We start from the raw sequence: 14262 nt of genomic DNA on the forward strand, positions 1-14262 counted from the left end.
TCAACAAATTTCTTTTTTTTGTCTCAAATTTTCAAATATTCAAACCTGTAAGCGTACTTTTTTCCTGTTCTTTGTCTCTGTGGTTCTCATTAACTTCCTCAACAATAAGTGAGTGCAATTACGTGATTGGCCAGACCACGCTACACCCAACACATCAATTTGTATTGCGCAATATTATTCTATCTTCATTTGAACCACTTCTGCACAATTCAACACTTACGGATCCGTTTAAAAATTTCAAACAAAGCTCATCAAAATTACATTAAATGCAAATTGACAACAATTTTATTAAACTTTTTTCTAGCTCCAATTCTTTAGTCAAAATTGACCTTTCAAATATTTTTAGGTACCTCTCAACTTCTAAAATATTTTTCAAACGTAATATTTTCAAGCTGACCTTTCTGGTCTGCAACTTACCACAATTTGTAGAAATTCTCAGACTGACCTTTCATAGATCTTGGGCAACGAAAAATAACACGATGGCAGGAACGATGACCTTTTTCAGGCCTACACTGAACATCCAAATGCTGTGGCTCGGGTCACACAAGTTCTGATGATCAACTTCACGCCAGTTGTTACAAGGGGAAAAGCACTCTTGCAGTGTGTACTGCGATGGACTTCATTGGTGACTCTATCGACTCAAAACTCTCAACTAAAAAGCAGCTCCCAAAATTCGCGATGAAATCGCGCTTATATTGGCTGCAAATGCCAAACATCAAAGGCTTTAAAAAGGATAGCAAAACATAAACAACAAGTTATGCAATCAAAACTCATGGGAAGAACACGCCTACGGGCGTGAAGGCATTCCCGATGACTTCATACCAATGACATCATAACATTGGTTCGCCATCCAACTTTGGTCCGCCAAACATGGACCAGAGGGACTGGGACTAACCAAATACCATAAAGCTAAGCCGACTTTATGGTGTTTGGTCACTTGGAAGGATTGTCCCGCAAGACCTCCCGCTCCCGTCTGAGGCATGCCAAAGACAACGTATGGACCACCCCAACGGGGCCGGTCCACTACACCCCTGTTTGGTCACTCGGAAGAACAAAATCCACAAGGAATCTCATCCCGTCCAAGGCATTTCAGAGACCAAGTATGGACCACCCCTACGGGACCGGTCCATCACACTCTTTTGGTCACTTGGACATGGGAGCACCACTTCTGCTTAGAGCATATCAACCGACAGAAGCTCTACACGCGCTCCTGACAGAGGTATATTACAGCCACTTGGCCATCAGAGCAAATTAAAGACCCTATATGGACCACCTAACCGGGACCGGTCCACCATACCTGAACCAGGAAGGGGAAAACCGTCCTCGCGAATGCGACAGTGCCTTCCATATATCGCGCAGCTGAATTTACTCTACTGGACACCGTCGACAACTCTGGGAACCGTCGCCCCGGATCCACAGGACCAAGCCAATCCTATCGGATTAAGCGGACCGTTGACCAGGACCCCTGTGGACAATTTGCCCTGTGGTACGCCTAGTCGGAATAAGCTTTTTGCGTCTAGTTTTTGAACCATAACTGGTTTTTCCAGACTTATTAACCAAAGAAATTGTTGTTTTTATCTAGCAAACTAACCAAAGGAATTGGCTTTGGGATCTCTACCTATGATCTTACTTTAATTCTCACCGGAATTGTGAATCTTTTATTTCGATGTTTAACATGAGCCTTATAAAACTTTATTTCTTTTACTCATCACCGATAGAAAAAGCCTCACCAAAGCCACACTGGAACCCCCAACACACCGAGTGCACTCCAGATATCAGCCGTTCGGTGCACTGCACCGCGGGTCTGGAGGCAGCGGCCCTACCGGGCAAGAGACAAAGTGGCATCCGGCCCTACCGGGTATCGGATCCTGATGTCCTACCGGACAGACCAGGGCCAAAGACGGGAAGGTGCTTGCAGGAGCTCCCACTCCCGTCCAGAGGCATGTCAGAGACCGCACACTCATGGCGGTAGACGCCTCGTGGCTTGCTCTGTTGCCCACACGCAAGTGGCCACGCCACTCGTGTCGCGCTTTACGCTGACAGCTCAGCGTATACTTTGTCTACGCTGACCAATCAGCGTTGCTGTTGCACTCGTGGGGGCGGTGCCCAGCCTACGAGCATTTCCCGTGCTATACGACCTCAGCTAATACGCAGCTGCAGCACGCCGTCTCATTATCACGATTACACCGAGCTCGCTGGCAGCCACTTTCCTAGCATTAGGCCGCATAAACGTTGTGGTTTTCTGTTGGTTTTTTGGTTGCTTTATTGATTCTCACGATTTTCAATAAAGGTGTGCTAGATCTGCTCATCCTTTGCGTTGCTATCTGATGTAATATATCATAATATATCAGACAAACAATATATCAGACAAACATAATATTATTATGTTTTGAACTTTAGTATTAGCTATTAGGTAGCATTAAGTACTTAAATTCTGATGGAAACAATATAAAATACCTAACCTGACTCCTAAAGGTCACTTGGTTACTTACTTACGTTTAATACGAATTCTTTGCCTGTCATGTAGCCCAAAATAATACGTACTATGCGGGTGCCACACCGACGTCCGACGTGAGTGCAGTATGTAAGAGTAAGTAAATACTCGTATTCGAACCAAAAATTTGTAAAAAACACGTTGTGTGTTACTTCTTACGGTTAGTTAATTAGTTTGGAACAACACTAAAATTTTTGCGACAACAGCTTATCAAGTTAGGTTGTTGTTCGCCCGTCTCTCGTAAAGTACAGTATACTGTAGCTAGCGGTAGCGTTTGTACGGCCCATAAGACAATTCCCAGTGACTGATTCACTACTAATTTTAACAACATCTGTATATTGCTCATGTCTTGATGTTTGTTTTACGCATTTACTCAGAATAACTTATTTTTCTTGCAATTATTGGAAATAGCTGATAAATTGTCATAAAGATCGCGTATTCAGTCCATATTATTAGTAAGAATTTCCAAAGTGCAACCGCGGTAATTGTTTTATACGGACAGTTTTGAGCAACAGATACTATTCAACTTTCGGGATGAGCTATCTACGTTTATGGTGCCTTGGTCGTCCAAAATGTCTATTCGGATTCTTCGTGACCTTGCTCATCTGTAGCAGACTCCAAATCGTCCAGACCGTGCTCGAAACGTTCCCGCATTTCTTCCAGCTCCACATTACCTAAAATATAATAAAACAATTAAATACGTAAATAACGCAGTAACCAGTACTTTATGAGTATAGCCACCTGCTTCTCCAATTAACCAGTACGTTTTCATCGCCCCTTTTCCCTTTATAAAGATTTCGCCTCGTTCTTGTAGTTCGAAATTGCCGATTTTATCCAGACATGTTTTGCTCACTAAACTCAGCTGAATTCGCATATCTACACAACAGAATGTACATAGTTCAAAGAGCTGATGCTTTGGCCTAATGCGGGTAAGGCTTACCCTCGCCACCGGTGAGCATCTGAGATGATACACTGACAGTATCCCCAAACAGCAGGTAGCGCGGTACTACGGCTCCCCACCACACCCGCCATTACCGGACCTAAAAAGTATACCTCTAATACCTGTAATATAATATCTCCACAAGCACCTAGTAAAATATTACGAGTAAGTACTCTATTTTCGCAAATTCAAAACCGCAATGTATTTCGGTTCAGTATTTGCGGTTCATAAACGACACTCCAACAATAAGAGGTAAGCAGCTGACGTAAATGGCATTGGAAAACGTGTTTCCGCTTACCGGCATGAACACCCATTTGGATTGTGATACGCGCTGTAGGTCGATGACGGACACGAAAACTCCTAACCATAAACAAGAGATTCAGCGCGACCCTGGCGATCTCTCGGGCATGAAAGATTCCGTTCCGTCGGGGGAGTCCGGAGACAATCTAAAATAAGAACACGTTATTATCAGGCCTCACAACTCCTTTAACTTTTTACAAGTCTCCAACGTCGATCGACACTTGCCAGTGTGTTGTCCTTGAACGTATCAATTTTGTACGCCTCGTATTTGTTGATAATTGCATCATAATGGTCAGCCAAGTCGTTGATCAAATCCACCATCTGCAGGGCTGAACTCTCCGCAGCCAGTTCCAGATATTCCGGAACCGAACAATGCAGCACGCTGACCTGCTCGAAATTTTCGGCTCTGGCTTTTTCGCCTTTCTTAATCACTTCCGCCACTTCCCTGCCAAAACAACAGAAAATATGTCCTTATAATGTCCAAAAAATTATTAGGCTGAAAAATTCACACCTTGGCAGAACGCTATAAAGAAGTTCATCACTACGATTCTTCTCGTCCAACAGCATTTCCCCCTTTTCATCCACGATCGCCTGCAGATTCAGCTCCATATCCTCCATCTGCTGCAGAAGAGTGTCTAATATGTTACTTCTTTCTCCCATTCCACTGCAAGGCACACATTAAAACAGCAAACTTGATTTTTAGCGACACTGGTATGCCGGAGGCTAATTTAATGGTAGATAAAGGGTCATACAACTATTTTTATTCGCATACAGTTGTTTGCCCAATTCCTTCAGGCTGGCACGCACTTGTACCATGTTGGGTCGTTTGGCTGGATCCACCGCCCAGCAATGATCGCACAGATCCGCCAACTCTGCCGGGCACGCTGTTTCGTCAATTTTCGGCACAAATCGTGGATGAATCTCGTTGACACTCATTTTGATAGCCTCGATTATTTCTAGATAATTTTAGCGTGAACGGCTTAAAGCTACTAATGCCAACATTGTGACAGAACAGACCAAATAAGGTCATGGAACGAAAAACGCGGACTACCTTCTTCGGGAATCGCATACATGGAAAATGGTTTCGATCGCAGAATCAGCTCCTGGATGATGATCCCAAAGCTGTAAACGTCACCTTTTTGACTAACCGAGCTGATCACTTCGTAGCGGGATTGTGCCTCAGCCTTCAGATGCTCCGGCGCTTTCCACAGCTGCGCCGTCAGATAGTCCGGTTCACGCTTGGCGGCCCATAATTCCGCCAAAGTCAGCTCAAAAAAGGCATTCAACCCGTAGTCTCCGACTTTCAACATAAACCGTGAATCCACGTAACAACACATAGAATTCACCCGGCCATGTACGCGCAGCACGTGATTATGTATGTAGGATACACCTTTCATGCAGTCACTCATTAGGGAAAAGCGCAGTGTCCAGTCCAGCTTGAGATTCATATCGTTTATCAAGTCCTATCAATACGACCCATATCTACAGGAATACACACCAGCAAGCTAATCTATCACTATCCGTACCGTAAGACATCCCTTAGCGCAGTTTTCGTATATGATCAGTATGCGGTCATCTTCCAGACACGCCCCTTGAAGGCATCAAGTTATCGTGCACCTGAGTGCGTACATCGCGCACTTGCCGGATGATCTCTCTAGTTAACCGTAAACGACGCTTCTTCGACCACCGCACTGTAACCGCCTGCTTTCGCCATATGCCGGTATTAATCGTCACTTTAATTCCCGCTTCTTTTTCTGTTGTTCCTGTACATGAAATATACCAGAAAATGTGCACAGTATAAGGAATATTATATATATTAATCAAGCTTAATTTGGCAAATCAAATCACCACCCGGGATGTTTCACAGCACAGCCTGCTTTACCAACCTTCGTGAGGTTTATCGCCGTTCTTATTTTCCCCTCCATCCGGCATACTGTCGGCATGCTCGGATGTTTCGTGGTTTTCGTCTTTCTCCTCGCTCCTTCCTTCGTCGTGTTCGTTGGCTGACGGTCCACCAGGCCGGACGACCTCCAGCTCATGCCAGTGGGCGATCCACATCTGGTCCTCTTTTTCCTGTGCTTTGGCGCGACGGTAATATATCACAATCGCAATGGCCAGTATGATGCCGGAAGGAACGGCCAGTCCAACGGCAATCGGCACGGTGTAATCGCTTTCTATTTCATCGCGAATGAAATATCAGGACGGCGCCGCTTTACGATCACCAAATAACAGGAGGAGCCAGTAAAAAAAGCAAACTGGCCAACTGAATCAATCACCTACGTGACAAGCGGGGTCGTCGCCCAAATAGCCACACTCCGGCTCGTTTAATGGGGGTGTGTTGTTCGCACCCGGCCACAGTATCGCCTCCTTGTTCAGTGTAAAAGAATTACTCGATCCCAGGTACTGCCCCACAACCTTGTGGAATAACGAAATACAGACTATTCAATCGGTTCGGCCGTGGAGAATTTAGAGGATCTGCGTGGAAGTGCTTATGAAATTAAGAAATTACCGAATACGTCCCAGAATTTCGATTGGTGATACCATACAAAGCAAAATCATCATTCCGGTCTCCATTGGAGGCAATGTGCATTGGACCAGCAGGACCTGTATCCAGATTATAAGCACATAATAACAGTTTCATACATTCAACAGTGCTTGTGCGAATTCGATTTTGAAACAGTACGCTCATAACATACCTGTGATGGATGTGTTTTTCACAAACTTCTGCAACACTGCAGTGTAGTTGGAACGAAAATCGACACCGGCATCGTGAGCGTTGCGCAGTCCGGCAGACAAAGCCACAATACAGTCGTGAAAGGTCACTGCGAAATGTACACAACAGGCACGCAAAAATTAAGGAAACCGCCAAGACGCCGGTCACGTAACAAAAACAAGACACAAAGAAAAAGGATATAATTAATATCATAATCGGAATCCGGATATGGTCCCTCGAGCGAGCGTTCTCTTAGAGCAGCGCGGAAGGCGTCATATGTGGGAGTATTGCTAGCGTCGCGAACCGCCCAGAAGAACAGAGACTGATAGGCTTCCATGGCAATGGTATCATTCGAATCACCTGTAGTAAGTGAAAAATATACTTTTCGTGTTCCCGAGTCGCAACTAGACGCATTCGATAATACATGAACTGAAAGTTGAAAGTCCAGCGCTAGCGCTCGAATTAATAGCTTGACATGCGTCGGGCTAGAAAAGCAACGTAAAAACAAAATTAATAAAGGACATAAAGTTGCATTACGTCTAGGCATTTGAACGATGCATGGGTGATCATACCACGGTACTTAATGTAAATGCCACAGACCAGATTCTGAATACACTAAACGAGCCAAATTAAAACTTTTCCACATACCGTGCTGCCAATTTTCGATGTTCTTATATTGCAGTATACTGTTGTTGGGAAAGGTATTCAATGAAAAATAGATATAATCCCCCTTAGTCATCCCTTTGGCACGCGCAGTGATCATGAATTCGCGAATTCGCGTTGGACACAGAATAACGACAACTGCAAAATCGACCAAATCCGACAGTGCACGATTAGTAAACTGATGAAAATTTTGATTGATATTGAGATACTTTACTTCTAGCTTGTTTCTGGATGGAGTCTAGTAAGGTGTTCACGTCAACGCCGGCATAGAAAGAAAACTGGGTGTACGTATAGTTGTTATTGGTCAATCGGATCATTAGGCTGTTCGCCCAAATGACCCGAGCATTATCCGCATCGTCGAAAACAACAGCGAAATTGGTCCAGTTGAACTGTCGGGCCATGTCCAGCATGCCTGACCACTGCGTGTACGTGCAAAACGCACAGCGAATCACGTTAGGAAATTGCTACGAAAAAACCAGATTCGCTGACCTGTATGCGAATATGTTTTCTGATGGGTTTATCACGCCATACAATGATGTATAAAGTTTAAGAAGATAATCTTGAGCAACATTTTTTGAATATCACTTCCACTTTCCACAATCTCTTTGCACCTCAAGTTTATCCGTGAGCGTCGCTCCACCAGTGAGCACCATCGTCGGAAACACCGTGCTGATCACTCCCGCCTGCAGTACATCCTGCGCGCAGGGAGGTCCAATGAAGACATCCACCGGCCGCGATCGGTTTCGGACAATGTCCGTCATGACGTGTGCCGAAAACCAGGCCACCATCACCTGGCAGGTCTGATAGGTGTAGTACTGCACGTCGAAGATTACATTGTACTTATTCCGGGCTTCCTCAAAGCTCAGTTCACAGGCTGGCCAGAATTGGTCGATGTACATTTTATTCTTGAAGGCCGTGACGTCTACAGGGAACCAGGCAGAACCCGTAAAGTTAGCATCTTTATACGGTACCACCACAGCGGCGGTGACAGTAATCGGATCTGGACTGTTTGTGCTCTGGGCGCAAGATAAACCGAACAAACCGATAAAAAAAATAACTTCTATCAACATCATTTTGACGATGTTCGCTGGAAACTTGAAACGACAGTAATATTAGATACCTTACATGCGGTCACGTCACGGGTTGGTCACGTTTTTTTTACAAAACATCACGGTAGTGCTACTGCGAACCACTGTCTCGGTACCAAAAAAGGATATTTACTGTATTTTCACTGTTTCTTAGCAACGTCGACACAACTTCGACACACTGATGCGAGATACACGCCGTATTTAGTGCTAAACAGCAAGAGCAAAATTTATTGCAAAACGCCATACAGTTTACGAGAATATTCTTTTTGCAACTCAACGGTATCACAGAAAACTGCCGCAACTCCTGTACATTTCAGAGATATTTAGAAACTCAACCCGTGCATTCAAACACGCGATCGTACTGTACGTACAAAATCAAATGGGATCGGCACTCGCATTTTAAAGTACTTGACATCGATTAGCTTATTTCACCTTATCTTCATTTAAAATAACAGGTCCATCACCGCGTACCTTCTTGTCCAGAAGTACTTTCGTCTGTCTCAAATTGGCTCTATCTTCAGAGAGAATTTTAACTTCATTGGTTAAAAAGTTCAACACACGATCCTTGCCTTTACGAACGAGTTCAACTTTGTCCGGATGAGACAATATAACTTGATCACACCACGCTCCAAGTCTTGCTTCATCGTTCACTTGAAGAAAATTGTTCCGTATTACGTGCTCCTCCACATCCCTGATTTCATCAGGTTGTTTAACCAACTGGTCCAACAATTTGACAAAGATCACTCGAGGAAGTCTTTCCTCGTGCAACATATCGATCAGAACAGCCACCTGCTGCGCGTCCACCTGCCGATTTACGAGAGTGTCGTGCAGATCGTTCAGTGTTGCCAAAGCCACAGTGAGCAGATGCTTCGCCACATTGGTCGGGGTGGTTTTTGGTGACTTAGCGTTCTGGAGAATCCCCTCAAATAGTTTCGGAAGTCCCTGTAACAGACAAGCCACCCACTCAAAGTTTTATTATAAACTGAAATACATAGGCAAAAAGAATTAAGAACAAACAGCCAAAAAGAATTGCTATAATATTAAATTAACGAATAACAATCTGACAATACTGCATTACGCGAGATCGAGATCCAAGAGATCAAATTACCTACGTTACTTTTTCTAAACAGCCTTTTATCATAACGCATTTTTGCGAAAAGTTGTACAGTTCTCTACGCTTACCTCTGCCGATATGAGGGTCACTGCTTGCGCAGGGGTTAATTTGAGTTCTTGAATATAGCGCTGACGCTTGGCTGCCGGAGGTTCGGGAAGACGAGTGCGCAGTGTAGCAATGTCCACTTGATGTTCAGGTACAGTCTGACCCGAGTAGGAATCAAAAAGGCGCAATGGCGGAAGATTTGGTTCAGGCATGTAACGGTAATCCTGGAGGATTTCCTTGTCTCGCATGGGGAACGTTGTACTGGTTGACAAGTCAAAGCCTCTCGTCTCGTTCACCACTTCTCCGCCAGATTCCTTCAGCTTAATTTGTCGGGCGATTTCATAATCAACCGCTCGGTTAACAAATTTTGCACTTGCGAGATTTTTCACCTGTCAAAAGAAACACAACAGTTACAATATCACTACTTACTATAAGCAACAATTTCAACCACTGCTGGTACAAAACTACACATTTAGTACTATAACTTCGGAAAATTAAATGATCGGATATTTGGCACAAATCGTTAATTTGCACAATTGCAGTACACATGTTGAAAATCCGATGCCGACGCAATTACAAGTAGATGCTGAAAAACTGATCTCGATATCGTTCTGACTTGCGTGCTACCCGTTTTACAGTATCATGTGCAACAAAAAAACTTGTCTTACCCTTGTGAAAAGAGAAGATACAATGTATTACAGCAATTTACGGAGGAACAAACAATAAAATTGTATGGTACCAAAATACTATGCAGTAGTTACCTATCCAATATTACTACGTTACTGTCATTTTACAGTCGAAATATCCAGATTCCACACAGTTTCACTCATTCACCATCACGAAGTATTCACCTCGCTTCGCACTCCTAACGGATCTCCCGGCCTCCTGACAGAGATATTTGCATCCACCCGCAACGATCCCTCGAACATCTTCACATCGCACACGCCCAGTTCCCGCAGGATTAACGTCAGTTCACGGACGAAGAACGCCGCTTGCTCCCCGTTCTCGAACTCCGGCCGCGTAATGATCTCCATCAGCCCGATCCCAGCCCGATTCAGATCGATCAAGCTGTAGCCGTCCTTTGCGTTGTGAAAGCTCTTCCCAGAATCCTGCTCCAGCTGCAGCTGCTCGATACCGACTTTCCGCATTCGAGGCTCCTTATCCCTATCGACAACGTACATGGCGTACTCCATCCAGCCATTGGTGGCGATGGGCTGAAAACGCTGCGTGATCTGGTAGCCGGTGGGCAGATCGGCGTAGAAGTAGTGTTTGCGATCGAATGTGGAAACTGGGTGCAAGGTGCAGTTGAGCGCCATGGCGGTGAGCGCCGCAGCTTCCACGCAGCGGCGGTTCAGCACCTATCAAACCGCGTGTGGACTGTAGACGCAAAAGAGGAAACAAGCTTCATAAGCTCTACCGTACTGGCAGCGTTCCGGGTGTAGCGCAGTCAAATAGTGAAACTTGCGTGTTTGTGGGCGCGGAAAACGTCGTTCCGCTTCCGGAGAAGAGTTTACTTTTCGCAGCAATCTGCGCGTGGATTTCCAGTCCGACAACTCCCTGCCATTGTGAGGATTTGGGCGAAGGTGTGGTGGAAATGCAGCGGAAGAGGAAACAAGGACGAGATGGGATTTGCCGGAGCAATCGGCATTTTGTGAAGTGCATCGTCATGGTAGATTTGCAATTAATTATAAATGGGTGAAGTCATGAAGTCAACGATAAAATCATAAAAAGGTAAAGACCACAACTTGACAACTTCAGTACGTACATCTGCGACGGTCTACAAGTGAGGCAACACCGCCAACACGCCAACATAAGTGAACAACCAAGCCATTTTACACATAGACATTTAATAGACATTTTTCGCAGCTCCGTTTCTAATAGACATATCATCCGTTTTTACCAAAGACAGCGTAAAAAGATGGGTACTCCTAATAAACTTAAAATTCAGCTTGAAAAGTCGAAAACAGAATTACAGATGGCTGAAAAACTGAAACCACAACATCGGCGCATTTGGTTGTAATTTGTACATCCAGTTCCAACAGCTATCAGACCTGTAGTTCCATTTCCACTTCTTTCGGTTTGCAGTTAGCTGTTGGCCGGTGCTTTTTATTTTTTATGGTTTAAGAATCGATTAGCCGTTTTTTTATGATTCAAAAATCGATTAATTAATGGTAAGTAGTCTAAGTACTAACCCAAATTTTGCAAAAAAATTAAAATCGTCAATTTTAATAAATATAAATCTGATTAGCTTGGATAGGAATACTGTACTGAGTTAATATTTAAATAAGTAATAATCATTACGTGATAACTTTTGTCTTGCAATACCGAGTCACCGTCAACTGATAAGTGATAATTGCAAATCAATAGTCTATTACTCTATTTGATACAATTATTGCATCTACCGTTAATTTAAAAAATAAATTGGACATTGGCTCGTTTCGCACCGGTTTACCAGGAACGTGGACGCAGTTGGAAATCCCAGTAGTTTCTTTTTCGCAATTGCCAAACAACACCAACCCTAACAATGGACTGATTCAGTTCTTTACATGTTGCAGTACTCGTGTTGGTGTTCTGCAATTGCAGTAAACAAAAATTGTGCTTACTGTACTTGTACAATAACTTCAGCTATTGGAAAAAGGGTCAGCCGATTTCATAACGAGGAATTAGAAAAGTGACGGGAAAGGTTATAAATTGTTTAGGTTTGCGCGGGTTGCATATGCGTCTGCAATTACATACTTGTACTACAAAGTTAGAGATTATACAGTGCAGTGCTTAATTTCTTTCGCACTGCGAATCCGTTTGAACTTTTGTCGCCACTCGTCAGCATGGTACGGTTCATGGGAATTATTGGGAAGCGTGTTTTACTGAGGTTTACAAAATGAAATTATGAAAGACAGCGTGTGAAGTTGTGAACTGGTATTCTTAGGATCTGGAGGGCTATGCTTTTAATGTTGTTTGGGATTACGAAGGGAATATACGACAGTTTCTGCTGCGATTTTATCCCTTCCAAGAGGCTGTCGAAATGGTAAGGCCGTATGAGAGCACTTTCAGCGGTAATTCTGCCTAGATATATCACCGAATATTTTATATCTAAATATGTTAAACAAGAATAAGTTTTTGTGAATATTTGTTAATTTTTCTCACTCTTGATAGGTCGACGTGCTGAAACGGAAGGTATTTGTGAAGCGAACGAAAATTCCCGGTGTGCAGTTGGCGCATTTGAATGTTGGGAGTACGGTGTCGGTTCTCAACCGACAGCTGTTAGTGATGTCCTTTGCGGATGAAATTACGCGGCAAGCCATGGAGAAGTTATTTCAGCGGTTAGTTGCTGCCGCGTAACTATAAAGTACTCAATGCAGATCACGCTTTTGGATGCGCAGTTCACTGAAAACAGGACCTTACCGTTAGCGAAAAACGTGTGTTTCGTTAGAACAGTTGTGATATTCAAAGTCAACCTGCACATGGGCTCCGTCCTGGACAGTCTCACATCGGGTGGTCTGTCCAACTTGATGACTGTCACCCGCATTAAAATGCTGGTGCTGCAGAAAGAGGAAATCCTGAAACTGGGCTTGGTTGGACAGTGTCATTTCACGTGGGTTAGCAGTGGCCAATGCTGTATCAGCAGTATTTGCCGGTAAGACGCTCATTTCACAGTGCGTGTGGCTCTGTAGTGCGCCATCCGTGTGTGCTGAGGTCACCGGGCAGGATGCAGTGAAGCACTGCCAGGATGTGCTGGGAGCAATCAGCAGCTGCTTCGACATCCAGGATTTCTGTTATGCCGCTCCTGACGTGTCCACAGCCGACTGGACGTTACGCTCCATTTTCGATAAACCCCGGGCGAATACCGCGATATGCGATGGTTCGGGAATGTTGTGTCTCATTAAGCCACATGCTATTCGCGAAGGTACTGTAATAAGACTGGAAGCGCGGTAACCGTAATATATACCTGTCTAAATCGTGTGATTTGTTAGCTTGTTGTCAGAAGCCGAGCGATGTTTGATTTTTCTAGGTTCACTACCGAAAATAATTAAGCACATTCTCAATAACGATTTTGTGGTTACCGCCATTGAAACCGTCGTTATGAACCGAAATTCGGCGGAAAGCTTCTTGGAGCTGTACAAAGGAGTCGTTCCAGAATACCTGGTAAAGAAAATACAGTTTTCTGTTTTTGGGGTTGGGATTTGCGATTACTGTGCAGAAAAAGTTCAACTTTTTGCTTCATGCATGCATTGTACTTAATTCATAGGCATGGGTGGATCACATGGCCTCCGGTCCATCGGTTGCAATGGAAGTGCGACATTTGGAGAGTGGAACATACGACAAGTTCCGAAAATTAGTCGGTCCCACCGACCCGGTACGATATACAGTAAACATATCAACTCAACATATATAACCGTTTCGCACACTTTCATACATAACAACTTAACATATATAACCGTTTTGTTTCGTTTTGTTCTGCAGGGAATTGCAAAAACGATCAGACCGGATACCTTGCGAGCTTTGTTCGGACGGGACAAGATTCTCAGCGCTGTACAGTGTACGGATTTGGAGCGGGACTGTGCCAGCGATCTTGAATTCATGTTTAATTACATTGCCAAATGATTGTGTTTCTCTTGCCAAATTAAATGTACTCGTATTAAATGTTTTCAGTTTCTACGTGTATTTCCTTCTTTCTTCCAGACTTCCTTTGTTTGTTATTTGCTAATTTTCCATACGAGTCTGTACTGCTTTTTTACACCAAGTCAATAAAATTATGAGAGAAATTCATAGTCAGTAATGCAATAAGTATTACTAGCGCGCAATTCCAGTCGAAAATCTTCGACTATTTCCTCCAGAAAGCTACTATGTAGAATACAGCACTAACTCGTACATTTTTTTCCACTTTTGCTCGTATTGTACGGTAAT

General features: G+C 43.9%; 3 protein-coding genes across 4 annotated transcripts; 1 reads left to right on the forward strand and 2 right to left on the reverse strand.

Moving 5' to 3' along the window:
* Positions 1 to 2854: 2854 nt before the first annotated feature.
* On the reverse strand, positions 2855 to 8263 carry LOC129581125 (atrial natriuretic peptide receptor 2-like). The gene is given in 19 exon segments (XM_055472021.1): positions 2855 to 3168; positions 3236 to 3370; positions 3435 to 3501; positions 3503 to 3534; positions 3733 to 3880; positions 3960 to 4179; positions 4246 to 4398; positions 4507 to 4690; positions 4786 to 5197; positions 5261 to 5333; positions 5335 to 5497; positions 5621 to 5908; positions 6011 to 6149; positions 6244 to 6338; positions 6431 to 6563; positions 6647 to 6807; positions 7096 to 7248; positions 7325 to 7574; positions 7722 to 8263. Coding segments are annotated over 19 exon segments (3366 nt in total). The 5' UTR covers positions 8184 to 8263; the 3' UTR covers positions 2855 to 3070.
* Positions 8264 to 8348: 85 nt separating this feature from the next.
* Positions 8349 to 11326, reverse strand: LOC129581122 (glutamyl-tRNA(Gln) amidotransferase subunit B, mitochondrial-like). 2 transcript variants are annotated; one of them, XM_055472018.1, is made up of 4 exons: positions 10780 to 11326; positions 10209 to 10715; positions 9381 to 9746; positions 8349 to 9140 (listed from the first exon to the last, which is right to left on the reverse strand). In XM_055472018.1, exons 1-4 carry the CDS (start codon positions 11023 to 11025, stop codon positions 8622 to 8624), a joined length of 1638 nt encoding a protein of 545 aa, XP_055327993.1. In that variant the 5' UTR covers positions 11026 to 11326; the 3' UTR covers positions 8349 to 8621. The 2 variants fall into 2 exon arrangements, with proteins under 2 accessions (XP_055327993.1, XP_055327994.1); XM_055472019.1 differs by having other exon boundaries at positions 10775 to 10908.
* Positions 11327 to 11896: 570 nt separating this feature from the next.
* Positions 11897 to 14111, forward strand: LOC129581291 (nucleoside diphosphate kinase 7-like). The gene is made up of 8 exons (XM_055472275.1): positions 11897 to 12185; positions 12284 to 12382; positions 12511 to 12677; positions 12788 to 12949; positions 13029 to 13261; positions 13367 to 13500; positions 13604 to 13711; positions 13819 to 14111. Exons 1-8 carry the CDS (start codon positions 12183 to 12185, stop codon positions 13957 to 13959), a joined length of 1047 nt encoding a protein of 348 aa, XP_055328250.1. The 5' UTR covers positions 11897 to 12182; the 3' UTR covers positions 13960 to 14111.
* Positions 14112 to 14262: the final 151 nt, after the last annotated feature.

This window comes from Paramacrobiotus metropolitanus, unplaced genomic scaffold (genome assembly GCF_019649055.1).
Source record: "Paramacrobiotus metropolitanus isolate TYO unplaced genomic scaffold, Prichtersi_v1.0 Parri_scaffold0000005, whole genome shotgun sequence".
Lineage (NCBI taxonomy): Eukaryota > Metazoa > Tardigrada > Eutardigrada > Parachela > Macrobiotidae > Paramacrobiotus > Paramacrobiotus metropolitanus.